Here is a 26910-nt window from a genome sequence, read left to right as displayed (position 1 = left end):
AAAACTCACATCATTAGTATTTGTACTTATCACCCAAACCACTTAGACATGAAGTTCATTTGTAGGGCTAATTCTCTGTGACATTAAACTGCATATTTGTGTATAGGGTCCAGTTCCTGAAATACCCTTCCTTAGGTATACAACCCAGCCAAAGCAAAACACATCAGCTTCACAGTCTTTTTTCTATAATTGCTAACTTATGTGTTAGGAAAATGAATATTAAAACAAGTAACACAAACAATGCACTCTTGTTAAAGGATGGGGAAGTGCAGTTTTTGTGTTCATTTCTGCATTGGACTCCCTTCATCACCTCTTCCACACTAAGTCCACTCTCAGAGAGAATGAGAAGACATGAATACTTGACAGCTCAGCAGATGTGTCTCACCCCCTCCCAATTCTGGGCAGCCGGCACAGGGTAGAGACATGCACCCAAACTTGGAGAAAGATGAGCATCTAAATCCCAGCTCTCCCAGGGAGTCTCCATGAGGCCTCTCTGGAGCTGCCTTTTCATCTGTAAATGAAGATAATATAACACCTAACAGAGATGTACCATGAGAGTTAGATGAGGTATTGTGATGGTCATAATACATACTCAGCTCTACTTACTTTGTAGAATTCCAAGTTTCTGACTTACCATTTTCCATTTTCATAGTTATTAGTTCTCAAAATGTGGTTCCGGAGGAGCAGCAATCAGCCCCTCCTGAGACCTTGTCTAAAATACAGTCTTAGGCCCCACACCAGACATGCTGAGTCCAGGACTGGAGGTGCGACCAGCAATACCCTCCGTAACAAGCCCTTCAGGCAATTCTGACGCACAGTCAAGTTTGAGAAAGGCAGCTCTAAAGCTCTGAGCCAGTCAGCCAGTCTCAGGCATGTGTGTGAAGCAAGGAAAGATAAACTGTGACAACGGAAGGAATTTAAACTCATGGTGGAATAAAAGTAGATTGTTAATTATCCTTTATTATTTAAACTCTTCCACAATTCTCTTACATGTTGTTGTCTTGTATGATTTCCCTCCCCACTGCATGATGTGTCTTTAAAAACGAACACAATTTTTTTTCTTAGGTTGGAATATAAATATAGTGGGTCCCTTGGGAAGAAACAAACAAATCCCTATTCGAATTTATGCAGTACACTCAAAACTATCAGGATTTATGGCCTATAATGATATATGTAGGAACTCCCAGGAAAATGAGATCAAAGGAACTGGCACATTGGCAAAGTGTGTGTATCCATTATGGCATGGTTAGTTACCAAGAGACACTTTTAGAATGAGAGCTCAATTCTCTCTCCTGGTCTGGAGAGGAGAGAACCACAGTTGTTTACAAACATAACTGCAAAAATTTGTAGATGTGATATGCGGCTGTCTTTTCACATGGTTACTCCAAGGGGGTCTTGGTAAAGTTCTATTTTTAAAAGGGCCAAGACTCATATATGTATAAATATATAGGTATAGGTAAAAAGGTGATCACCCTATGTCAACAAGCATCAGCCTCCCTAGCACATTCCTTTGAGCCTCTAGTATTTAGGACACGAACTAAATTGGCCCTTTTTATTTTCCACTGGTGTTAAACACAGCTAAGAGGATTACACTCTACTTGGATATTAAGGTTCTTTGTGTAAGTGGCAGCATCTAATCCTGATTATTCACTGTTTGTGTTTCTGAAATATATAAAGCGAGAAACAAAGCTTTCAACTGAGTCCCCAGTTTCACAGTCAGGTTGACCTTCCCGTCTCCAGACTCACTGTGACTCATTGCTAATGAGAACAGCTGTACTTTTTGCTCTTCTCCTCCCTTTCTCTCCCCCTCCCCCCCACCCCCACTTCACCTCTCTCATTTCCAGTGTCTGCAGAACGACTCCTGTGTAGTAGAATTGGGAAGAAATTTTATTGTGCAAATATTTACTTATCACCTGTGCCCTTTAGTTGTTTTTTTTTTTTTCAATTTGGGCTCTGGGGAACACATTTTTATTTCTGTTTTACATCTGTGTTCTCAATGCAGTATACAACTTCAGGGGGAAATGATAGCAATTCAGAGTATTCAGTATAAGTCATCACTTCAATTTGATTAATCTTTTGGTCATTTATATGAAACATTAATTTCTTGGGGAATATATTCAAGCATCATTTCCCAAACAACCCCTAGAGTAATAGAGCTAAAATTTTGTAACATATCAGTCCCAGGGGAGGGTTAAATATCCCAGTGCTCAGGCCACACTCCAGGCCAATTAAGTCAGGTTATCTCTAGGTGGAAACCAGACATCAGTATTTTGTTAAAACTTCCCAGGTGATGCCAACGTAAAGCGAAGTTTGAAAACTAGAGTCCCAGAGAATGCTCCTCAGTCTCATGAGATGTTAATGTGGTATTTTTTAAAAAAAAGTTCTCCCTGCCTGGTATGGCTCAGTGGTTGAGCATCGACCTATGAACCAGGAAGTCACAGTTGGATTCCCGTTCAGGGCACATGCCTGGGTTGTGGGCTTGATCCCCAGAAGGCAGCCGATTAATGATTCTCTTTCATCATTGATGTGTCTCTCTCCCTTCCCCTCTCCCTTCCTCTCTGAAATCAACAAAAATATATTTAGAAAACAAAAGGTTCTCAGGTCCAACACATTTGGGAAATATAGCAAATTGTATTGGTTTCCCTTTAGATTCTGACAGACTCACAATAATGACTGAGGAGTCCTGCAGGGGGAAATATAGTGGATATAAAGAAGGAAGAAGGAAAACAGAGAAAAGGAACCCTCACCCTCAAGCAAAAGAAACATGCCTTCTTAGCTCGGTTTACTCCATCACATTTTAAATTTGTTTATTCAGAGGTGACTTTGTACGTGGATACCTGTCAAAAAAATTTATAACACTTCTTCCCTGTAATATTTTTGGAAGATACTGAATAGAAGGATTCCACAGCAAAGTCTTTCCTTGCAATGCTTATTAAAGATCTGCTTATAGCTAGATTTGGCTTCACTCTCATGTAGCATTTGATATTTATAATAGCTTGTTGAGTTTGCCATAAGAGTCCAGTAATTATGCAAAGTGTCTGATAATAAAATAGTTGGGTCACAAACACCATATGAGATTTAGGTTATAAATAAAAAGTCTCCAAAATCAACAGAACAAAGGCGAGCAATGGTACCTGGAGAAATAAACATTTGGTAACATGGGAAGGTGTGGGAAAACCAATCAGGTAAGAAACTGGAGGATCTGACAGCAGAAATAGTGCCAGGTAGTATTCAGTGGCATGTGCAGGGTCAGTACAAATAAGATGATAGTTTGGGCCCTAACCGGTTTTGCTCAGTGAATAGAGCATCGGCCTGCAGACTGAAGGGTCCTAGGTTTGATTCTGGTCAAGGGCATGTACCTTGATTGCGGGCACATCCCTAGTAGGAGGTGTGCAGGAGACAGCTGATCTATGTTTCTAACTCTCTATCCTCCCTTCCTCTCTGTAAAAAATCAATATATATATATATTAAAAAGATGATAGTTTGGGATCACTCAACATCCCCTTTCTCCACACTCGCAATCTTAGGCTTTTCTAAAAACTTTATCTCAGAACTTGATACCTCTGGGGGCTAGCTAATCAGCTCTTAATCTTATAGTTCCTCTTTCCTTCATCAAAACTAACCTATGCCCTTTTTCTCAGGATTCTTCCAACTTCTTCCTGAGAGTTGATTATATAGCAAAATATTAATTTCCGAATGTGTTAGCATTTAACCCCAGTGATGGAGTCCCAGGCACTGTGGCAGATTGTTTCCACATTAGTTGCAAGGCAGATGCAGAATGATGGCAGTTGCTCTCCATCTGAGTTTCCTAAGAGATCTCAAAAAATTCTAATTAGAGTCTCCTAATTAGGAAAAGTTCTTGAGATGCTGTAAATAGTAATGAAAAATATTAAAAGTAATTGGACAAATTGGATTTGGATACGAATTAAAAAGGGGAAGCCAACTGTTGATGTCAGAGAAGCTTCCATTAGCAATTGAGTTTTATTGACAGGATAAGAAAGGATCAAATGCCTAATAGGCAAGGTAGCCCAGAGGCCTGTGTGACCCCTGCCCTGGCTGCTGCTGATGTATATATTTTTAACTCATTTTTTGCCTAATTTTTCCTTTCAAATTCATATGACCTCCTCAACCACAAGGAATAATTAAACACTCAGTTCAAAATGGTTAATTTCTAAAAAAGAAAGAAGTACAATACAGAAAAAAAATTTTTAAATAAAGTTATTAATTCATGGACCTGAAAAGCCATAAGAAGAGCTGGCTCAAATGCTTTCACTAAAGACCTGTTTTCTTTCTTAGCTGCATGTCATTTACACATTCCACAGTCTGACATCTGAGAAGCCCAGGTCTGCATGTCATGGTAACAGAGTGGCTGTCCCAACGATGAGCTCACATATGTACACTGTGCCATGCAAGAGAAGAGGAAGGGTCATTTCTAGAAGTCTCAGGAAGAGAAGAGAGAGTGTTTCCCTTTATCAGAAGTCCCAGTGAACATTTTTTTCAGTCCCATTGAATCTGCTAGGGTTATTATTTTCATCCATTTCTGGACAGGGAGCAGGATACACTAATTGTGAAGTCAATCACATTCTAACTGTATGATTGGGAAAGTGGGGCATAAGAATTCCCAGAGGAAATATGGGTTAACATTGAGAAGGAGAAATGGACCCTGAATAAGAAAAGAAAAAAAAATTTATGCCCTACCCAGTTTGGCTCAGGGGATAGAGTGTCGGCCTGCAGACTGAAGGGTCCTGGGTTCGATTCTGGTCAAGGGCATATGCCCGGATTGCGGGCTCAATACCCAGTAGGGTGTGTGCAGGAGGTAGCCAATCAATAATTCTTTCTCATCATTGATGTTTCTAGCGCTCTTTCCCTCTCCCTTTCTCTCTGAAATCAATAAAAATATATTTTTAAAAAAGAAAATAACTTTTATTGCACTTGCCCTCTTGTCATTATTCTTTATATCCTCCTCTCTAGAATCGATACTTATTATAACCTTTGATTGGTTTTTATTTTTGCTCTTGAGTCACAGTTTAGTCACTAATTTCTCTTTTAAAATGTCTCTTATTTTAGATATCCTTTAGATAAGAATTAAATATATTTTTAAAGAAATTCAAACTCATATTTTTATTTTCTATAAGTATACATGAAATTCATTAAGGAGGAGATTGGTTTATATCCACCTCTCTAAGACTCTTGGCATCTTAAACATGGTTGGCTCCCACAAATATTTTTGAAGGATAGATGGGAAAAACAATTCCTTTGGTCAAAAGAAACAAGATCAAAACAGGATCAAAACTCTAGAAAAATCTCTGCTCAATGTTCTAGGAAAAGAGTGTCCATAGTAGCCTGGGAGTTAGTGAATGAGTGTGTCCACACCCTAAAAAGAAACTAAAATATTCTAGGATAAAAAAGTCAAGGACAGATGATTAGGGAAACCAGGCCAAGGAAAATAAGGAGATAAAAATTAAGAGTAGAGCAATATCTGTATTGATTTTGCTTTCTGTTTGACTTTGGATACCTTAATTCCTCTCTACCACTACCCAAAAGTGTACTTCTGGTCCTTTTATTTATGTTTCATATCTATTAGTTTTATTTCCTTTTGGAACTACTACTCACATGCTTCTCTCAATTATCAAAGCCTTTATTTTTCCAGTGGATGGTAATTAGTAAGATTTGGTGTAACTTTTCAGCCCTTTTGGATTCATTGTACCCAATTTTACTTTATTTGTTTAAAAATGTAACCCAGATCATTGGATCCCCCAATATTTTGAAATTAGATAAGATTGGCTGGAACCCCCAGTTTCATAATCTTTCAAAATCCAAGGCTTTCTGCAGTATGTATTTAAGTTTTTGAGAGCATTACAATCACTTCTGTCTGCTCTCTCTAGTCCATAGTGCATTGATTCAGGTATGAAATTTATCCCCTTTCCAGTTTTCCCATAAAAATTTCGCACAGAATAAAATTTATAAGTGTGTTCAGTGATGGAAACATAATGAAATTTAAACAATGTCAGTTGAATATACAGATGCATCTCTGAGCTTCAAATGCCCTTTAGCGGCATCCCCACAGTGGGATTTCACCAGCCTGTCCCTTCCATCTGTTCAGGTCCATCTCACTCACAGGTACCTCTCTCCTCCCCTTTTCCTTAGCTCTGAACTTTGTTTTCTCTTTCCCACTCCTTCTCACAAACACAAGCTCCTCCCATTTCTCCCATTTAGAATTATCTCTTCATGTAGGTTAAGTGTCTGTCTCCCATGCCCTTAGTGTCCTACTGTTCACCCCAAGTATCATCAATGTAATTTTCAAGGTAAAGTAAAAGCATTTCCTGCCTATGCTGATTTCTGACCCTGCATAGCTATTCAGATGAAACTTTTGTCTTATCGTAATAATAACAGTAATAATAAAACCAATAATAATGGTATTTCTCATCTTTTAGATTCTTAATATGTACCCAGTCCTATGTTAAGAACTTCGTATGCATTATTTCACTAATATTTCTCCAAAAAAAACCCCCACAACTTTAAAGTATGAATGTGTGGTTCCACTTTACAACAAGGAAAATGAGGTTTATAGGTAAAAACTCAAAAGTTTTTTAATCATCATGCTAAAATAATCAATGTAGACATTTTTCTAGTTTTATTGGCTGATGTTATTATTTTACAGACTTTAATTTTATTTCACTCATGTCACCTTGAAAATCTTAAATAAAAAATTACTTCTAAAACCCCATTAATAGGTAATGGTTATATGTGGAGAGGGACAGGAATTCACTGATACTTGTGTAATCTTATACCAGTGCAAATTGAGAAATCCTTTTGCAATATGTATCAAGAACCCTTTCATTAAAATGAGGTTTCCATTTTTTATTTTCTTTTTTGCTCCAGAATACATGAATATTTATCATAAACATCATTATCTTCATCATTAATTTATTAAATTTGAAGCATGGTGTTAGTCTAATTTATTTTTTAAATGCTCTTCAAACTAATGTGGCATTCTCTGAGTCATCCCCAAATCAGTTTATTGTCAAGCACCTAGAAGCCAGAAAATAAAGCAAACAGAATGCATGAATAAGTGTATTTATCCGTTAAATTAAAAATCACCAAAACCACTGAGTTAACATGTTAATATCTCAAAGCATGTTAATGTCTTAAGAATAATCAATGTACTCAAAAATAGAAATAACAGTAAAAACAAAGAATAAGAAACAAACCAGAAGACAAGTTCAGTTTGCCACTAGGTTATTTGATGGATGGAAGGTCTGGATAACTTTCAGAGAAAGCTTTTCTGATCAATACCAAAAATAAGGAAAATTATTAGTAGGTGTCCCTTCTCCCTGTCCATTAATTGTGAAAGCACTAGCAAGTCAAGAATAATAGTACCAAAGGTGATTTCTAATGAGAATTTTTTTTCAAGATTTATTCATTTGGTGCCTTTCCAGAGAGGGAACAGCTGCTTAGGTTTAGATAGTGCTTGAATTAAAATGTAAAGTCTTTCTTTCAACTCTCATGAGTAAATGGCCTCTAATAATGAGCAGATGGAGGGAAAGAAGAATGTTTTCAGACCCAACAAGTAATAGTTGTAGCATTACTTACAGGCATTTCTATATCAGGCTGTGACACCATCTGAGGTCTTAGGTGGCCTGGCTAGAACTTGGAGATGATGCTAACAGGCCTGCTATCCTCATCTCCTGAATCACCATCCTGATTCATTCTAATTGGGGCTTCTCCCTTGAATGCTTTATTCTCCAGGCTCACCATACTGCTTGCTCAATAGATCACCCATGGTATCTCTTCTCACATGGTATCTAACCTCACATGGTATCGTTTCCTTTGTGTCCTTCTGAAAGCACTTTTTAAGTCCTCTACCTTCTTACGCTCTGCGTAAAATGTTCTCTCTTCCTCATGTCTTACCTAAGATCTGGTTTGTCTTAAAAATATGTCCTTCTTCAATCACCCTCTCGAATACAGACTTCACTTATTCCTGTGAGCAGTGAAGGTGGAAAAGGTGTTATCAGTCTTCCATATCACCACTGCCTCTTCTAAAACTGTGCATATTCCTTCCTCTTTTAATGATCACAGTGCTCCAGGATGCTATCTCCTCCCTTCTTTGTGCTATTATCTGTTGATCTCCTTGCCAACTTGATCATTCAATAGGACATTTTGTCATTAATTCCAACTCCTGCCTCATGAATACCATAGTGTCACAATACTGCAGCAACACTCATGGGCAATGAACTTGCCACCATTTTCTCGGAGAAAATGAAGGATATCGGTGTGAATTCCTTCTGTTTCTTGATCCCCAACTGATAAATTAAATGATTCTGGCATTCAGCCTCACCTTCAGAATACTTCTCAACAAGCTCTCCACAGCCTTTAACAATGATAATATTCTTTCCCTGTGATGGAAATCCTACTTCTTCATTTGCTGTCCTGCCTCCTTTTATTCCTGATACAGTTAGTTGTTTGTTTGTGGGTTTTTTTTAATTGTAGATTGTTTTGGATGCATTGGATCCAACTTCTTCTCAAATACATGTGGAACATAGGATTTTTTTTTTTTCCTGGTTCAGGGTACACTTCTTAATTTTATTTCCTTTAACCCAGCCCTAATTATGCAGTTTTTTTTTAAAAAAAAAAACAACCTTATTTTTTAGCTAACCTATTCTCCCTGAGTTCCTGATGTTCTCCTTGCAAAAAATGGTTTTCCATTCATTTACCAAATTCTTGCTTAATACAGGTAAGATATTCTCACCCAAGCCTGAAGTGGTTCTTGCAGTTTAAATTCCTGAATGAATCTCTGACCTTTCTAACTAACTTAAGGTTCCAAATATTTGAAGGCACTAATCAGGAGTCTTCACAAATATCAGGCATTTTCTATCAAAGAATTTTGATGAGTCTAAGAAAGTCTCATCTCTTCCCTCCATAGTAATTATTATTAGCTTTATTTTGTGCCATAATGTGCTTCCAAGTAAACACTAAACCACTGAAGTGTTTATATTTTGTTCACTACTTAATGTATAGCATAGGCATTGTGTTAGGGTTCTCCCGAGAAACAGAACCAGTAGGATGATGGAAGGATGGATAGATGGATGGATGGATGGATGGATGGATACATACATACATACATACATACATACATACATACATACATACAAGAGGAGATTTATTGTAGGAATTAGCTCATGCACTTATGGAGGCTGAGAAGTCCCGCCATCTACTGTCTGCCAGCTGAAGAGCCAGGAGAGCCCTGAGGGTCTGACAACCAGGGCAGCCAATGGTGTAGCAGCCAGTTTGAGGCCTGAGAATCGGGGAACAAGCGATGTAAGTCCTGGGCTCTGAACTCCTGAGAACTAGGAGCTAAGATGTCTGAGGGCAGGAGGAAATGGGCATCCCAGCTCAAGAAGAGAGAGAATTCATTCTTCACTGTTTGTTGAATTCAAGCCCTCAGATAGGATGGATAGGATGCTGCCCACTCCTTCTTGACTCAGTCTACCAATTCAAATGCTAATTTCTTCAGGAGAAAGCCCTCAGAGACATACTCAGAAATAATATTTTACCAGCAGTCTGGGTATCCCTAGCCCAGTCAAACTGACACAGTAACCTTCACAGGCAACAAGATAAAAAATAAATAAATAAATAAATAAGATTAGGACTTCTGTCCTCTTCCCTAAACAATTGTAGTTCCTGTGAATTGTGCAGCTTGAGTTTTCATCCAGAGTGCTTAATTATTCATTCATTCATGCGTTCTGTTTGTTCGTTCAACAAAAGCACATTAAGTGCCAACCCTGATGAATCAGACATGGTCCCTGTAGGAGCTTTCACAGTTAGCCTACAGTACAGATACAGGTGAAGAGCTATTGGAAGTCATAGGAGAAAGTTATCACTTCCAAATCCAAGGACCAAAGCAAGGCTTCCTGAAGGAGTTTGGCATTTGGACTTAGTTGGAGAGACAGCTTTTGGACATGTGTTCTATGGGGATGGAAAGAGGTTGGAACACAGTGAAAACAGAAAAAGGCACCGAGAAAGGAAATGACCAAGGGCGGGGTCTTGACTATGTGCAGGCAGATGTAGGTCAGGATGATTCTAAGAACTCGGTGGGAGTGGGTTGAAATTTACCCCAAGATTACATCCTTTGTCTCTGCATTGTTTGACAGATGGTATCAAACTGTTCTATAATTCTTGTGGCAAGGAGTGGAATCTGGATTCTTGCACCAGAAAGTCTATTTCCTTCCAGTCCTTTTTTTTTTTTAATCTTTTTGCCCTTAGCTCTTTTTACTTTGAACTGTTCATACATATCTTTGGAGGCAAGGATGGTATCTGTCTCCCCACAGAAACTACTTCATTATGTTTTTGTATTGCCAAAGTTTATATGCTCACATAGTATAGTACCATTTAAATATTTCCCCTCAATAGGCAGTTCTTAGAAGTATTTTTCTCAAAAATACTTTGTCTTATTTTTGCAGTTTCCAATTTGTTGTTGCTTTCTATTCTTTCCTACTTATTAAGAATATCATTTCTTCTCCCTTCTTCCTCCCCACTCACCTTCATTGCTCCACACCCATTTGGGATCAGTCTCTAACAGGAATATTCTAACTTGTGGAGTAGGTCAAGTTTTTTCAGTAAAAGTCTCTTGACTAAAAAAGACACTAATTAAGAATATGTTTGATGACTCTCGTAATGACTGACCTCCTTCAAACTACATTTTAAGGGCACCCTCCAACGTTTTCTCTTTTATTGTCTCCTCTACTCCCCAGGGATGATTGGCGTTCATGAAATGTGGGCAAAATGGTTGAGAGGAAATTTTTTTGTGTGGAGGTGGAATTTACTGTGGGTGGTAGGCTGGATGAGTTCTCTTTCACTATGGCCAAAGCATTTTAACCTAGCCTGATTTAATGCTTTAGTCACAGACTAAAATTGAAAACAACAAAGTTTCCAGGAATATTGGGGACTTCTTAGTAAACTTGTCTGCCTTTTTGACAAATTCCCTTAGTTCTTTTATTTTCAAAATAAAGATATAAGATTGGTCTCCTAGAGAAAAGGTTAAATGAGCCTGAAGAGGCTGAGTACATTAGTCCTTGGGCTGTGTGTTCACATAAATTTATGAAAAAACTATCTGGATAATAAGTCAGTCAGTCATTTGTTCAAGTGATTTCTTCTTGATGCTTTCAAATCTAGAGACTGAGTTCAAAAAAATGTTGATTTGACCCCAATAGCCTCTTTCATTTGAAGAGGTCACCACTTTATAGAGAGTTTTAAATTTTTTACCATTAATAACCATACTAATACTAGAAAATGTTAAGAAACAACAAGGAAGGCAGGAAATTAAACACAAAATGGGAAGACTACCATAAGAAAGTAGTAATAATACAAAAAGATCAACTTGGATTTAATTATCTACTCAGTTTCTGGGTGCTGTGGTGAATGTAAGATTGGCAATAGTGAATAATACATAAAAATTAAATAGCTCTATATGTGTAAGATCAGAAAGGAGAAAACCCTCCTGGGCACCCAGAGGGTTAGCAATAAAATGTGTTCCTTCTGGGCCGTGTCAGGTCATATCCCCCAATCCATGCTTTAACACCATAGTATATGCTTAAAATTTGACACATAATAAGAGCTCAATAAAATTTTACTAATGCTGTTTATAAGTGCACTAAGAATCTATGTTTATTATTGGAATTTTACAAAGAGCACCTTCTTCTGTTAGTTTCTGAGATCCTCACTTCTGGTGATTTTTTTCTCTATCCTAGAATTTGTTATTAGCAACCACTGTATCAACTCCAAATCTGAATTTCAAGCTCTAGTTCAGTTTCAGACATGCTGCTCTCTGACTACCACCTCCTTCTTCTATGCACTTCTTATAGAAGTATAACATATGTTCAGAAGAGTGCACAGTTCATGTTTACAACTCAATACATTTTACAGAATATCCACCCCTCAGGTATCTGCCACCTACATCAAGATATAAAAGGTGCTCTTCTCACAGAGGCCTCTCTGGTGCCCTACAGCACCCATAACCCTGACTTCTAAACCATAGATTGTTTTGTTTCTAAACTTTAAATAAATGGAATCATACAGTAGGAAGACTTTTATGTCAGCTTTTTAAAAAAGTGCAACATTATATCTGTAATATTCACCCATATTTGAAGAGATTTTTTTATTGTTTATACTAGAGGCCCAGTGCACAACTTGGGGCAAGGGAGGGGCCCAGCACACAAAATCATGCACGGGTAGGGTCCCTAGGCCTAGCCTATGATCAGGTCCATCTTCCACCTGCTCGCCAGTCCCTAGTCCCTTTTATTATATAAGACATAAATACATCAGAACTTATTCATTGTACTGTGGATTGACATTTAGGTTATTTTAAATTTGGAACAATTCTAAATTGCTGCTCTAAATGTTTCTTACATAGCTCTTGGTGTGTATTTGAAAGGATTTCTGCCATTCACATATCTAGGAGTGGGATTGCTTGGTGATAGGTTCTGTAAATGTTCAGCTTCTTTGTTACTGCCGTACAGTTTTACCGAGTGGATGCCCAAAGTTGAACTCCTTCTAGCAGTGTCTGAGTGTGCTTCTTGTCTGTATCCTCTCCAACACTTGGTATTGTCCATTTTTAAAATATTTTTTGCCCTCCTGTTAGGAATGCAGTTTTATATCATCATATTAATAACTTATATCACCCTAATGACCAATGAGTAGGGTCTGTATTCATATGCATATTGGCCCTTTGAATTTTAGATACTCTTTTGAAAACTGAGTGACTATATATACATTTTTATGGTTGTTTTGTTTTTATTGAACTATTTATTAAAGTAATTACAGATTCACATAGTTTTAAGAAATAATATAGAGAGATCCCTTGTACAATTGCTTCAAGTTCCCTCAATATTTTGCAAAATTTTTCAACTTCAGTATGATAGTTTTCATGCCTTTTCTCAAAATTATTTCTAGGTATTTAATATTTTTATGCTATAGATACAGTATTTTAAATTTTATTTTTAATTGTTGCTGATATATACAATTATAAATTTTTATTGACATACCTAGGAGTCTTGCTAAATGTCCTTATTAATTCAAACCATTTTTAAAAATATATTATTTGGAATGTCTATACATTAGTCATGTCATCTGTTATAGTTTCTTCATCTGTATGCCTTTTTTTTCTTATTATATTATCTAAAAACACTAAAATAAAGTTAGAACAGATGATACTGGACATCTTTATCTCATTCCAAAATTCAAATAGAAAGTGTTCAGTATGTCACCATTAATTATTATGTTAGCTGTGTGTGTTTGGTATACAGCCTTTTATTCCTAATTTCCATTTATTCTTCATGTACCTAGACATGTTCTCATATCCAGGTATTAGATCTTATCAAAGATATTTCTGAGTCTTTTGAAATGACCATACAATTTTCTTCTTTATTCTACCAATGTGGTGAATTATGTTGACTTATTTTCAAATATTAAACTTACTTTTTAATCCTGAAATAAATTTAGGAAGTTTATATAAATGTTTATGAGATATATTGAGCTGTAGTTTCTCCTTGTTATAATGTCCCTGTCGGTTTTTGGTATAAGGAGTATGCTAGCTTCATGAGTGAGTTGGGAAATGTTCCTTTGTGTTATTTTCTGGAAGAATTTATACAAGACTGGTTATTAATTATTTCTTAAATGTTTGGAAAAATCAGCTGAAGATTTTATTGTGAGAAGGTTTTGGATTATGAATTCAATTTCTTTAGTACAAAGAGCTACTCAAATTTTCTCTTTTTTTGTGTGTCACTTTTGCTAAATTATGCTATTCAAAAAATTTGTCTATTTAGTATAAGTTGTCAAATTTATAGGCATAAAGTTGTTCATAATATCCTATTATCTTTTCTACTTTCTCACTTTCCATTCTCTGTTTAACTCAATTAGACTTTCATTTCCACTACTCCATTGTACATATGCTCTCATAGTTTCCCCTCCATTCTGAAATCTGATGTATAATTCATTTTCAGTTTTTATCTGATTTATTTTTATTTCTTGAGTTGTCTTTGTGGTTTACTGGATCTCTCTTCTGTCCCATCTTTCTCTAGGTTTTATGTTACCTATCACAAAAAATTTGAGGAGGGGGAAAGAGATAATTCATAGTGTGTATATAGAGTTGTTTCTAGTTCAATTTTTAAAACATAGTTTCTTAATCAGCTATATTTCCATAGTATAATCTTTTATTTTCACTCCTACCACAATGATCTGTGAACATGCTTGAACTTAATGGGCTTTGTGGTTTTTTCCCCAAAACATTCATGAAAATTACTTTTTTCTACAAAATTGAAGGCCTCGTTAGCCTGTGATCATGGCTACTGCTTACAGATAAGGTTTGTGAATTTCAAGCTGAACACAACCTCCAAGAGTCATTCTTGTTACTCTGCTGTATGCTACCCACAAATGCCCCCCCCCCCCAAAAAAAAAAAATACAAGAGTCTGTATATTTTGTTTAATAATTTAACAACACATCTCTCTGTGGGATATGCTCAATACTATTCTGGGAAAATGGGTGGAATAATACAGGCTACCAATAATTCTGGGCTCCCATTTCTATCCTTTTTCTCACTTTGAGTGTTTTTACTTCTAGTGTGTGCGGTATATGCTTCTATCTGTATTCACTTCCACCTACTCTTCAGGGATAGTTACTGCTGTTACAACAGTTTACTTTGATATTTCTATACTAGCATCTTAAAGAGTTAAGTAGTCTACTTTATAAATTAACTAGAGGCCCGGTGCACAAAATTTGTGTACTTGAGGGGGCCCCTCAGCCTGGCTTATGCCTTCTCACAGTCTGGGAGCCCTCAGGGGATGTCTGACTGACAGCTTAGGCCCACTCCCCATGGGCCTAACATCCTTAGCACTGCTGTGGAGGCGGGAAAGGCTCCTACCACCACCGCTGTGCTCGCCAGCTGTGAGCCCGGCTTCTGGCTGAGTGGCACTCCCCCTGTGGGAGCTCACTGACCACCAGGGGGGCAGCTCCTGCGTTGAGCATCTGCCCCCTGGTGGACAGTGTGTGTCATAGCGACCAGTTGTTCTGCCGTTTGGTCGATTTGCATATTAGCCTTTTATTGTATAGGATACTAACATAAAACATTATGAAACCCTACACGACTACTATTCTGGATGGAGATCCCACTTCCTTTCCCATCATTTCATTGACAACTGTAGAAAGCATATAGGAGGAACTGAGCAGTACAGGTCCAGGTAGGAATCCAGCCTTACATAGCCTCCTCTCTGTGGATAGTCTCTCATTCATTCATTGGGTGGCATGAACACGTAGAAAGCATTCTAAGAATTCTACTCTGGCAGCTATTACTACTTTAAGCAAACCTGCAAAATGATAGAAATTTTCAGTTTCAAAGTATTGTTCCCCAATTAAGATTACACAGTTTTACAAATTCAAAAAATATGCCCTCCAAACTGCAAGGTACCTCTACCCAAGGAACACAGTGCCTCTCCCTTAGCCCCTCACCCAACCCTGATGAATCATAACTCAGGTTGTTGCCTATATCCTCAAATTTCCTTTATTAGAAGAAACTAGATGACCTTAAAAGTAATTCACTCTGCACGCTGTTAGCATCATCGACCACAATTGCTGCTTTATCCACTCAGCTTCCTTTCTGAGGTGCATTTTATGACTTTCCTGTATCGTTCGCATTGACTTTCTGGGTTTGATAGAGCCTGGAAAGCTTTCCTTGCTGAAATTTGTTAAGCAGATTTATGAATTTTAGAGCAAGGACTAAAGCACTAATTTACAATCTAAACAGTATAATGATAATTCCAAATGAGCAAGTTTGATCAAGGATTTTAGGAAATTCCAAAAATTGAAATGTGGGGACTTTCTTGCCACTCCTTTGCTTTACAAATAATCAAAATATGTTTCCATATCAAACATTTTTTATTTGTTTTGGTGGTAGAAAAGAAAGTAAATCCAAAACTGAAAATTTAAGTTTTCTTAGAAATAATCAGTGGTTCCCCAGTAACAGATACAGTTTGTTGTAACTTAAACAGGCAAAAACACAACCCCTCTCTGGTTTCACCATTTTTTCCTTCTCTTTGTGTAAATATCTTGGTGATGCAGTGTCTAGACTTCTTGGAGCAAGTGATGGAGTCTGGAATTTACTCTGTGGGTTTGAAAGTGGCTATCCAGGTCTCCTACATAGATGTGAAAAACTGTTGCTTTCAAAATATGTAAAAAGCATCAAACTGTGTACCAAAAAATACCAGTTTACCAAATCATGCCAAACTTTGTGCTGCACACTACAGGGAAATACTGTATGAACTTGTTCATTTTATCTATACTTCATTTTAATGTTCCCATCAGTCATATCAAGAAAAAAGTACAAAATAATTTTCACTTATGTAAGAATTATGGCAGACTTTTTCTAGCTTTTAAGAAATACCCATAAAAGAAATTAGTTTCAAGGATGCACATCCATTCTTGTTACAGTTTTAATAAGTAATCCAAAGGGATTCATCAAGTGAAAGGGGCAGGTTTTTCTGTTTGTTTTTGTTTGTTTGTTTGTTTTATGTCAAAGGTCCTCCACTCGGTCCTATGTCACTTGCGAGCTGGATCAAATGAAAGCCACCTTGGAAACACCCAGATCTAAGCAATTTCTTGTGCATCCTGGGTTATTAAGTCTGACTGTACTTTATCTCTTAAGGAAATCAAGCTCTGTGCTTGCAAAGAAAATGCAGGGTTATTTGTCACCAATTACGTAAAGCTGAGAATTGATCTTACATATAGCTATAACCATGTCCTGTAAGCACTCACTCCTAAATTTACAAGGCTGCCACTTCTTGAGGCTTTACCCTAGGAAATATATGTCTACTACAGAAGAGTTTGTTATGCAAGTTTATCCAGAGATAATAGTTTTACAGGGTATAAAATTCCATAGCGTCAACTTGTTTGAAATAAGTGTCTGTTCCTAATTTTCAAACAATGTTCTCAAGCCCTGTCTTAGTTTTCTCATGACCAAAGAAAAAAAAAGCAACCCGAAAGTAGGGTTGTTGGTTTTTTCCCATTAAAACACACACACACACAGTATATTGAACTGAACTGACCTCATCTATAATAATAAAAGTGAAATATGCTAATTAGACTGGACAGCCGAACAACCTTCTGGACGTCATTCCGGATGTCCTTCTGGATAAGCCGCCATGGTGAGGGCTGAGGCAGAGGCGGTTGGGGGCGATCAGGCAGGCAGGCGAGTGGCTAGGGGCGATCAGGCAGGCAGGCAAGTAGTTGGGGGTGATCAGGCAGGCAGGCAGAGTGGTTAGGGGCATTAAGGCAGTCAGGTGAGTGGTTAGGGATGATCAGGTGGGCAGAGGCAGTTAGGGGTGATCAGGCAGGCAGGCGAGTGGTTAGGGGCGATAAGAGAGGCAGGCAAGTGGTTAGGGGCGATCAGGCAGGCAGGCAGGCAGGCGAGCAGTTAGGAGCCAGTGGTCCCGGATTGTGAGAGGGTGCAGTCCAGACTGAGGCACTGCCCCCATACATGAATTTCATGCACGGGGCCTCTAGTCCTTTATAATAAAAGCCTAATATGCTAAGTGTCGAATTGTCCTGTTGTCGGCCATTCAACCAATCAAAGTGTAATATGCTAATGATATGCTAAGGCAGCTCAACTGCTCGCTATGACATGCACTGACCACCAGGGGGCAGACAGTCGACCGGTCCACCAGTCGCTATGATGTGCACTGACCACTAGGGGGCAGATGCTCCGACCAGTAGGTTAGCTTGCTGCTGGGGTCCGGCCATTCAGGACTCAGCCAGACAGGCTGGACAAGCCCTGGAGCCCTCCTGCAGTCCCTCCTTGACTGGCCAACCTCCCGTGTCTCTCCCTGGCCCCAGTCGTGCACCAGTGGGGTCCCTGGGCCTGGACTGTGCCCTCTCGCAATCTGGGACCCCTTGGGGGATGTAGGAGAGCTGCTTTCGGCCTGATCACGCTCAATGCAGGAGCTGCCCCCTGGTGGTCAGTGTGCTCTCACAGGGGGAGCGCCGCTCAGACAGAAGCCGGGCTCATGGCTGGCGAGCACAGAGGCAGTGGTAGGAGCCTCTCACACCTCCATGGCAGTCGGACATCCCCCAAGGGCTCTCAGACTGCGAGAGGGTGCAGGCCGGGCTGAGGGATGCCCTCCCCCCCACCCAAGTGCACAAATTTCGTGCACCAGGACTCTAGTTAGTTAAGAAAAACAGTATCTATATTACATAGTAATGATCAAAAGGAACCTCTTAAGACCTTATTTACTTAATTTCAAAGATAATGAAGTGGATTGAAAAGTGCTAAATCACAGGTCAGAAGAACTGGAGTTTATTCTCATATGTAGGTCTTAGTTTCTCAGTGTGTAAAATGGGTGAACCATCCTGCCTAGCACACAGTGTTGTTCTAAAGAGAAGACGAGTATGAACTTACACCTTAAGCAGTTCAGTTTAGGTCATGTTCCCATTTCATTGAATGTCATGGGAGGTGTGAGATTTGCTGATTCCGTTTTACTGAACAAAACACAGATGAGGTTTGGAATAACTCAATCATTTGAAGAAGCTTAGCTAAGAATTACAGTATATGCTTTCCATTAACTACACAGCCTAGGAACTCTAGTTTGGCATGAGAGGTCTTAAAAAATGGGGTGAGCTAGTGAAGATTGCTTTCTATAGCCTCAGATCATGTTTCTAAATCTAGTTTAAAGAACCACCTCCTTAGAGATGCAGACAGTGGAGCAGAGACAGATCAAAGTCCTGTCCTGCAGATGGGTGCCAGTGATGGCATTGTCTTATGCAAAGTATACATTTATAAGGCCCAGTTGCAAAGTTGTAATTAGTAACTCTGGAATAGAAAATAACCAACTTGGCTCAGCTGGTGTGGCTCAGTGGTTGAGCATTGACCCCTGAACCAAGAGGTCACAGTTTGATTCCCCGTGGAGGCACATTCTGGAGGCAGCCAATCTATGATTCTCTCTCTCATCATTGATGTTTATGTCTCTCTCCCCCTCTCCCTTCCTCTATCTGAAATCAATTTAAAAACACAAACTTTTTTTTTAAAAGAAAATAACCAGCTGCATAGTGGATTGTCCTTTTACTAGTATGTTCTAACTTAGAAAATCATGACCTAAGGGTAGAACATGAACCACAACAGTATCAACTCTGTGCTTAGATAAATTCATAGTTGGTTAAATATATATATATATTTATATATATATATATATAATATATAGACACATATATATATGTGTGTGTCTATATATATATATAATATATATACATATATATACATATATACACATGTGTGTCTATATATATACAGACACACACACACACACACACACACACACTAGAGGCCCAGTGCACGAACTCGTGCACAGGTGGGGTCCCTAGGCCTGGCAGGTGATCGGGGCTGGATGGCCGGGGGGAGGGGCCATGGAGGTTGGCTGTGGGAGCACTCTGACCACCAGGGGGGAGCTCCTGCATTGAGTGCCTGCCCCTGGTGGTCAGTGCATGTCATAGCGACTGGTCGACCGGTCGTTCCAGTTGTGCAGTCATAACAGTCTTAACAGTTGCTTAGGCTTTTATATATATACTAGTAGCCCATTTGCAGGAAGAATCCTGCAAGCGGCCGTTGGGGCCGCGTGCGCTGCTGCCTTTGCGGCCGCCTTTGCAGCCGCCGTGCCTGCACCCGCTTGCCACTGCCGCCCGCCCAGCTCCGCCCCGCTCCACCCCGCCCGGGCTTTCCCTTTGGCAGCCACCTTGCTTTCCGCTTTTCCTCCCTCTTCCTTCTAAGTTGTCTTCAGTCTTTACTCCTCCCTCCCTCAGTGTATGCAAATTAGCCGCCATCTTTGTTGGATAATTTGCATACTCACCCTGATTGGCTGGTGGGCGTGGCTTTGGTTGGTGGGTGTGGTTTGGGTGTAGCGAAGGTGCGGTCAATTTGCATATTACTATTTTATTAGGTAGGATATAGATAGATATATTTCTACTTGATATAAATCTAGGATTTTTGAGATTCAATTAAAGAAACATTTTACAAAGTACGTTTTTTAGAGCACTAGTTCTAAACAAAATTATTAGGTGCTACAAAAAAAAGTTTTAGAAATGCTGGTTTAATCAACTTAAACTAGGCTTCTGTAAAATAATGATTTCTCAAAAGTGTTTTATTACATGTCAGAATCAAAGAAAAGAATATAGTGCGCAGCGTTGCTGCAGTGCGTTGGAACACAGAGAGCTTTTTTCTCACTTGAGCCTAGCATTCTATAAAAAATACATTGTAGGGAAAACTGAATCAAAGGATATTTAAAACCTATATAACACAGTCAAACCACCTGTCTGAAATAGTCAGGGGACTATATTTATTCCCCAATGTACTCTCTAAAGCGGTTTTGTTGTTAATGCAAACACCTGCCACAGGGTTCTAGATGTGAAATGTGACTCCAGAGGTCTATACTTATTTTAAAAATGGACAGCAATCAGATACCTGAATACTTATTATCTGCTTAGGGATACAAGGACAATGAGTTAGATAAAGTATTTCTTAAAACATTATATAAACCCATTATGGGATTGGTGAAGTTAATATAAATAATAAGCTCAGAATGATCAATGGCTAGGGGCATGCAAGATTTGTAATTGGAAGTGGAAGGTTTTCTGCTTGTTTCCTTTTATTCAGCCTTGAACAATAACTTATCAAGAATCAGGCATTCGGTGTGTTAGAAGATGCAGAGACAAGTGACCCTTGGCTCATGCCTTCCAGGAGATAATCATCTGGACAATTTTAATAGGAGAGTGATGAATGCTATGAGACCACAGAGGACAGGGCACAGAAATCTCAGATAATTTTCAACTAAAAAGCTAAATTAGTAATATCACCAGGCCTTTCAAACAATCATTCTTGGTCCAAGTTACAAGGCTGTTTAATACATATATGAATTGCACTCAGCTGTTATTAGTAGCAACAAGAATACAAACAGTTTGTTTGATTTGGAGTTGTTTCATTAAAGCTGTCTTTATTTTTAACAAATAGATACAGTAGGACAGTGCTGCGTTTACAATGAAGATACATTTACTCCAGAATTGCTTTGCTGCTATAATTCTCCATAAATATTAAACAACAACTGATGAGCTAGTCTCCATTCATACATTCCCTTGATTCAGAATCACTTTGCCTCTTGGGTACTGAAAGTACCAAGATACGTAAAGCATACTAATTTAGGTTTTGCATATTTATGCATGGCCTTAATTTTTTTGAACTCAACAAATTTAGAAGAATAAATATTCACAGGCTTGTGATTTTTCATAAACATAATTTCCCTAACCTGCATGAATTGAGAAATCTTATCTTCATTAGAGGATTCTGGTTCTAAATTTGTGTGATGCCCATCAAGTTTAGGAACTCAGAAATAAAGTTTATTCTATAGAAAATTCCACTGTCAAAGAGGAGAACTTTGAATTTGCAAGGAAGATGTGTGTTAGCAATAGGAATACGGGTCATACTTTCTGTTAGATGACTGTAATTTTTCTGGGGCTCCCTATCTTCATTGCAAAAATGCATGTTATCCCCAATACATATGTTGCTGAATGCTACAACTTAGTGGAGGGGAAAAAATGATTTGAATGTTTCATTGTTTAATTGGATGAAGAAAATTTGGAGAATTCAAGGAGTTGAAAAGGAAATCCTGAAAGTGACAAGAGAATGGGATGGGGAGGGAACAAAGGAGGCTGTAACTATTTTATACATGTAACAAAATGATGACTTTTGCCAATTCCCAATGTCGCTACACAAGTATTTCTTGCATCGTTCCTCTATTATTTTTATTTACACAAGAAATTATTAACAATCTGATTCATTCATTCAACAAATAATTTGTTGAGAGCCTACTATGTGATAGATGCCAGCAGGAAAATGGAGAAAAGAAAGAACCTCATCCCTGCCCTCATAGAGTTGATGTTTTAGATACGAAAGTGAAATAATTGGAGATCTGGTGTAGACTGTTTACAAAGACAGAGTGCAGGAATGGGGGTGGTTAAGTTGTACTGAGACTGTGGAGGTGGGCTGCCGTTAGTACTGAGTCAGTAAGAAGAGGTAATTCTGTGCTGCTAGGAACTGCCTCCTTTTTGTTCAAAGAGAGTTTAACTCTAATCATGCACTGGCCATGGGCCACCTATCTCATGTGATGTCTACTTTTCTCTTTGGTTGCAATCCCAAGTTCACCTGCCTTTTTCTTTGATTCCCTCTAGTATATGACTGCTGCTGCTCCTATGCAAGGGACCTACATTCCCCAGTACACGCCTGTGCCTCCGACAGCTGTTTCCATTGAAGTAAGTCTGTCTCTGTCTTATAGAAAGAGGGTCACAGAGATACATATACCGTGGTCCCCAGAGCCCAAGGAATCCTGATGTGTGATTTTTGTGCTTCTCTGAAATTTGAAATTGCAAGCTCAGTGTATGAAAATATGGGCCAATACTTGGCTATGCCTAGGTTTTCCTTTGCACATAAAATAAGTTAATTTGCTATTGAGGTATGAGGGAAGTGTCATTTTCATATTTAGAGAAAAGATCAGAGACTAAATCTCTGTCCCATCAAATGTTAACCACAATACCCCTAAATAGGGAGGGGGTGGATATGGCAACTCCAGTGCCTTGTTACTCAGTGAGGCCCCGGCACCAGCATTACAGACGTCACTGGGAGTTTGTTTAAAACTGCAAACTCTCAGATACCGCCTGGGCCTCCTGAGTCAGAATTGGCATTTTAAAAAATCGAGGTAACATTGGTTTGTAACATTATGTAAGTTTCAGGGGTGCAACATTATAATTCAGCATCTGTATATACTACATGGTGCTCACCACCAAAAGTCTAGTTTCCACTGTCACCAAATATTTGACCCATTTGCCCTTCCTCCACCTCCCACCCCCTTCCCTCAGGTAACCATCAATCTGTTGTCGGCATCTATGAGTTTATTTATTTTTGTTTTATATCCCACATGAGTGAAATCATACGGGTTTTGTCCTTTTTTGTCTGACTTTTTTTCACTTCGTGTAGTACCCTCACGATCCATCCATGTTGTCACAGATGGCAATATTTCATTTTTTCACAGCTGAGTGATATTCCATTATATACATAAGAACACCACATCTTCTTTAATCCATTTGGTGTGTGACAAGTGTTTGCTCAGAAGTTTAAGAGGACACTTCCTGTAATTTAGGAACCCACAGAGACCCAATTTTTATTATTTATTTATTTTAAAATATATTTTATTGCTTTTTTACAGAGAGGAAGGTGAGAGGGATAGAGAGTTAGAAACATCAATGAGAGAGAAACATCGATCAGCTGCCTCCTGCACACCTCCTACTGGGGATGTGCCCGCAACCAAGGTAAATACATGCCCTTGACCGGAATCGAACCTGGGACCCTTGAGTCCACAGGCCGACGCTCTATCCACTGAGCCAAACCGGTTTTGGCGAGACCCAATTTTTAAATCTCTTATGTGTTCCAGACTTGTAAGGCCCCAAAGAATGTGTCAGTTAATATTAAACAGGTTTTAATAGGATTTTCAAAATTTTAAGACTGTGTGATTAAAACACATTTGCCTTGCTATATTTAGTTATCAAAAAGCATCTAGGACATGATAAAATTATGAACCTGAACATTTAAACATAAATCTCTGCCACATATTTGCATTTCTCTATCCCAACACCAAAGGTATATGGTTATCTACAGAATTTGAGCATTTTTGATGACTACAAAATATGAGACACATTCAATAGTGTGGCTTATTGAAAACAATGTAATTATAGTTAAATCTAGGATTTAAAAAGAAGTTTTTCATGAATAAAAATAGAAGTACACTCTGACATATTGCTTTTAGTTTATGTTTCTAAGGAAAAGCATTGATTCATTTTCTATGTAAAAAACACTCAGTGAAAATTCACCAATATCCATACAACTAACTACTGGTGGAAGGTTCAGGAAAACACACACAATACCAAATAGTATTAGGAAGAAAAAGATTAAATTATAAAGGGAGAATTTTCAGATTTTGAGGACCTCAGGGATCTTTTGTGGCAGAGAGTGGACCAAGAACATTTGAAACTCTATATTGCTGCAGGTGTCCAAGGCTATAAGTGAAACCATGCGAACATATTCAGACAGATGCCTTTTTAGGCCTAATAATTACCTAGTAAAACTATCTATGTCTCTCTGGGAACCAATATGTGTCCCTAAAGAGACCAACTTCAGAAATTCATTCTTGTGGGCATCTGTGAGGATCAAGAGGATGAAAAGGTGAGGAAAGGAGCAAATCAAAATTAAGGATGTTTGTTTGACTCTTTATCTGAAAACTTTAAATGAATTCCAGGTCTTATTGTGGAAAACAAAAACAAATCAAATTGCTGAAGGGAAACCTCCTTAACAGTATTCTTTTAAAAGAATTCCAAACTTTAGATGTTTATGCAGGTCAGAGTCCATTGCTTTGCCAGATTAGAGAGACATGGTACAGTGCACTATCCCAATAAAATGCTTGAGTATACAATGTTTTGTTGAAATCCTGCATGAATTTTTTAATAAATTACCATTCAGTGTGGCTGCATACAAGTATGGTTAAAGAGTTGTAAGTATGAGCAAAACGATTTCTGACCAACCATTTGACTGCTCCAAGGACATGATGGCAAGGCTCCCTGGGTGCATTTCTCAGCTCTGAGCCACATATGCTCCGTGGTTTTCCTTTGAGTAGTACTTATTGTGGCTTCCTAACTGAGTCAATTTTCCTCAAGCCAAATGGAAGAAGGGTATTCTCTGAAGTCCATCTGGAAGCGGGCTCTTTGCTGAAGCCAGTAAGACTCTGTGTTCTTATTTGCCTCCTTAGGGTGTTGTTGCTGATACCTCTCCCCAGACAGTGGCACCTTCATCCCAGGACACCAGTGGTCAGCAGCAACAGATAGCAGTGGACACATCCAACGAACATGCATCTGCATATTCTTACCAACAGTCTAAGTAAGTTTGAGCTACACGAAGCTCTTTCCCTCAAGATCAACTATCTTGGCTTTTCTCTTTCACGTTGCACCTGTTAACTTTTGCTGCAATACAGACCATCTCAAACTTAGTGACAAGCATTTATTTAGTTCCTAATTATGTGGGTTGGCGGTTTGAGCCTCAGGTGGATAGTTGACTGAACTTACTCAAGCATCTGGGAACAGCTGCGGGTCATTTTTGCAGCTCTGCTTCTGGGTGTTTGGTTGAGTGATGGAAGCAATTGAGCACATATTTTTGATCCTCCAGCAGGCTTCTTCACATGGAAGACTCAGAATTTCTAGAACAAGGGAGGAAGCCCAAATGAGCAACGTTTTATTAAAAATATGTATTTTTGCTGATTTCAGAGAGGAAAAAAGAGGGAGAGATAGAAATATCAATGATGAATGAGAGAGAATCATTGCTTGGATGCCTCCTGCATGTCCCCTACTGGGAATTGAGCCCTCAATGCAGGCATATGCCCTGACAGGGAATTGAACGGTGACCTCCTGGTTCACAGGTCCATGCTCAACCACTGAGCCAAATCAGTCAGGCATGACCAGCATTTTTCAACTCTGATTGTGACTTATTTGCTGCTGCCCCTTTGGCCAAAGCATGACACATGACCAAGCCCTGGGTTCACTACCAAAATGCTGGAACTCAGAAAGGAACATTGCAGCCATTTAAAAAAAGATCTGTCATATATAGTTTGGAAAAACTCAATATTAGAGTTTTTTCCAGACTATACATGAAACTAACTAGTGAGCCTGCATTTTGGTCTCCATTTTACCCAGTCAACAGTTATTGCCTACTATATGACAGGGAGTATTGTAGATGCTAGCGAAAAACCAATGAAAGAGGCAGATGTTCCCCAACTCTTGGAGTTTATTTTCTACTAGGAGTAGACTCAGAATCAATGCATCAATAAAGAAAAAGAATTTCAACGCAGACTGCTTAAAAAGATTCTTGTGGTAGAAAGTGACTGCGTAGATACCTAAGATTTGTATCAGGGACGGTCTCTCATGTAGACCTAGTCTGTAAGATAATTAGAGGCCAATCTTGGAGCGCTTTGGAGAAAAAGCATTCTAGACAGAACCAACAGAAATTCAAAGATCTGGAGTGGGGACCTGATGCTGAAGTGTTGTAGATAGAGCCACAGGGGGGAGAATTGTAGGCCATGATGTTGAATTTCCACAGCCTTCGTGTCCTTGAATAATTGACTTTGTGTTGAGTGATTATTCTTGGTTTTATGCTAAGTGAGTTAGAAAACCTTTGGAGAGATGTAAGAGAAGAAATGATAGGATTTTGTTTATATTTCAGTGACTGTTATCAATGCACCCTGAGTAGAGAGGGATATGCATTTTAGGATGGATTTCAGGAGAGTTCCCCCTCTTGTATTGTCCAGAACCCCGTCTCCATTCTCTGTCTGATTAAATCAGCTTTAGCTGCCCCTGCTTGTCAGCCCACACTGAGATGCTCTTTCTCAGGGTCCTCCCACCTTTTCATTGTCTGATGTGATGGGGAGGGGAGTGCTCTGCCTCTCATGGATTCTGGTGAGAGTCTCCCCATCCACCTCCACACCCTGTTTCACTTGTAGCATCGTATGCCCGGGTACTATGCTAAGAGACAAGACCTGTGCCCTCAAGGATTTACAGTCTAGTATGGGATTTAGACCTACACATATAGACTGCAAGGAAGAAAACGAACAGGGCTCTTTTGAAAAGTAAAATAGGAAGTCATAGAAGAATGCACTTAGTTTTTCGTGGTTGTGGCAACTGAAGGATCACGGTTACGGGGTGGGAAAACTCAGAACATTTCTTTGAGAAATAGATGCAGAGTAGTAGAATAGTTTAAAAAGGCAGATCGGACCCAGATTCTCATATCAGGTGCG

General features: G+C 38.9%; 1 protein-coding gene across 8 annotated transcripts in view; it reads left to right on the top strand.

Annotated features, from left to right (window-relative positions):
* RBMS3 (RNA binding motif single stranded interacting protein 3) overlaps positions 1 to 26910 on the top strand; it is a 643143-nt gene that overhangs the window by 594195 nt on the left and 22038 nt on the right. For 4 of the 8 annotated variants that reach the window (XM_054708096.1, XM_008153779.3, XM_054708097.1 and 1 more), the window contains 2 exons: positions 22253 to 22333; positions 24877 to 25004. In XM_054708096.1, coding sequence (XP_054564071.1) covers positions 22253 to 22333; positions 24877 to 25004 — 209 coding nt within the window. Of the gene's footprint in view, positions 1 to 22252; positions 22334 to 24876; positions 25009 to 26910 lie in introns of those variants that run through there. The other 4 variants (XM_008153844.3, XM_008153794.3, XM_054708098.1 and 1 more) reach the window with 1 other exon arrangement.

This window comes from Eptesicus fuscus, chromosome 18 (genome assembly GCF_027574615.1).
Source record: "Eptesicus fuscus isolate TK198812 chromosome 18, DD_ASM_mEF_20220401, whole genome shotgun sequence".
Classification (NCBI taxonomy): domain Eukaryota; kingdom Metazoa; phylum Chordata; class Mammalia; order Chiroptera; family Vespertilionidae; genus Eptesicus; species Eptesicus fuscus.
Note: the sequence above shows the minus strand (reverse complement) of the source record. Positions and strands in the feature narration are given on the sequence as shown.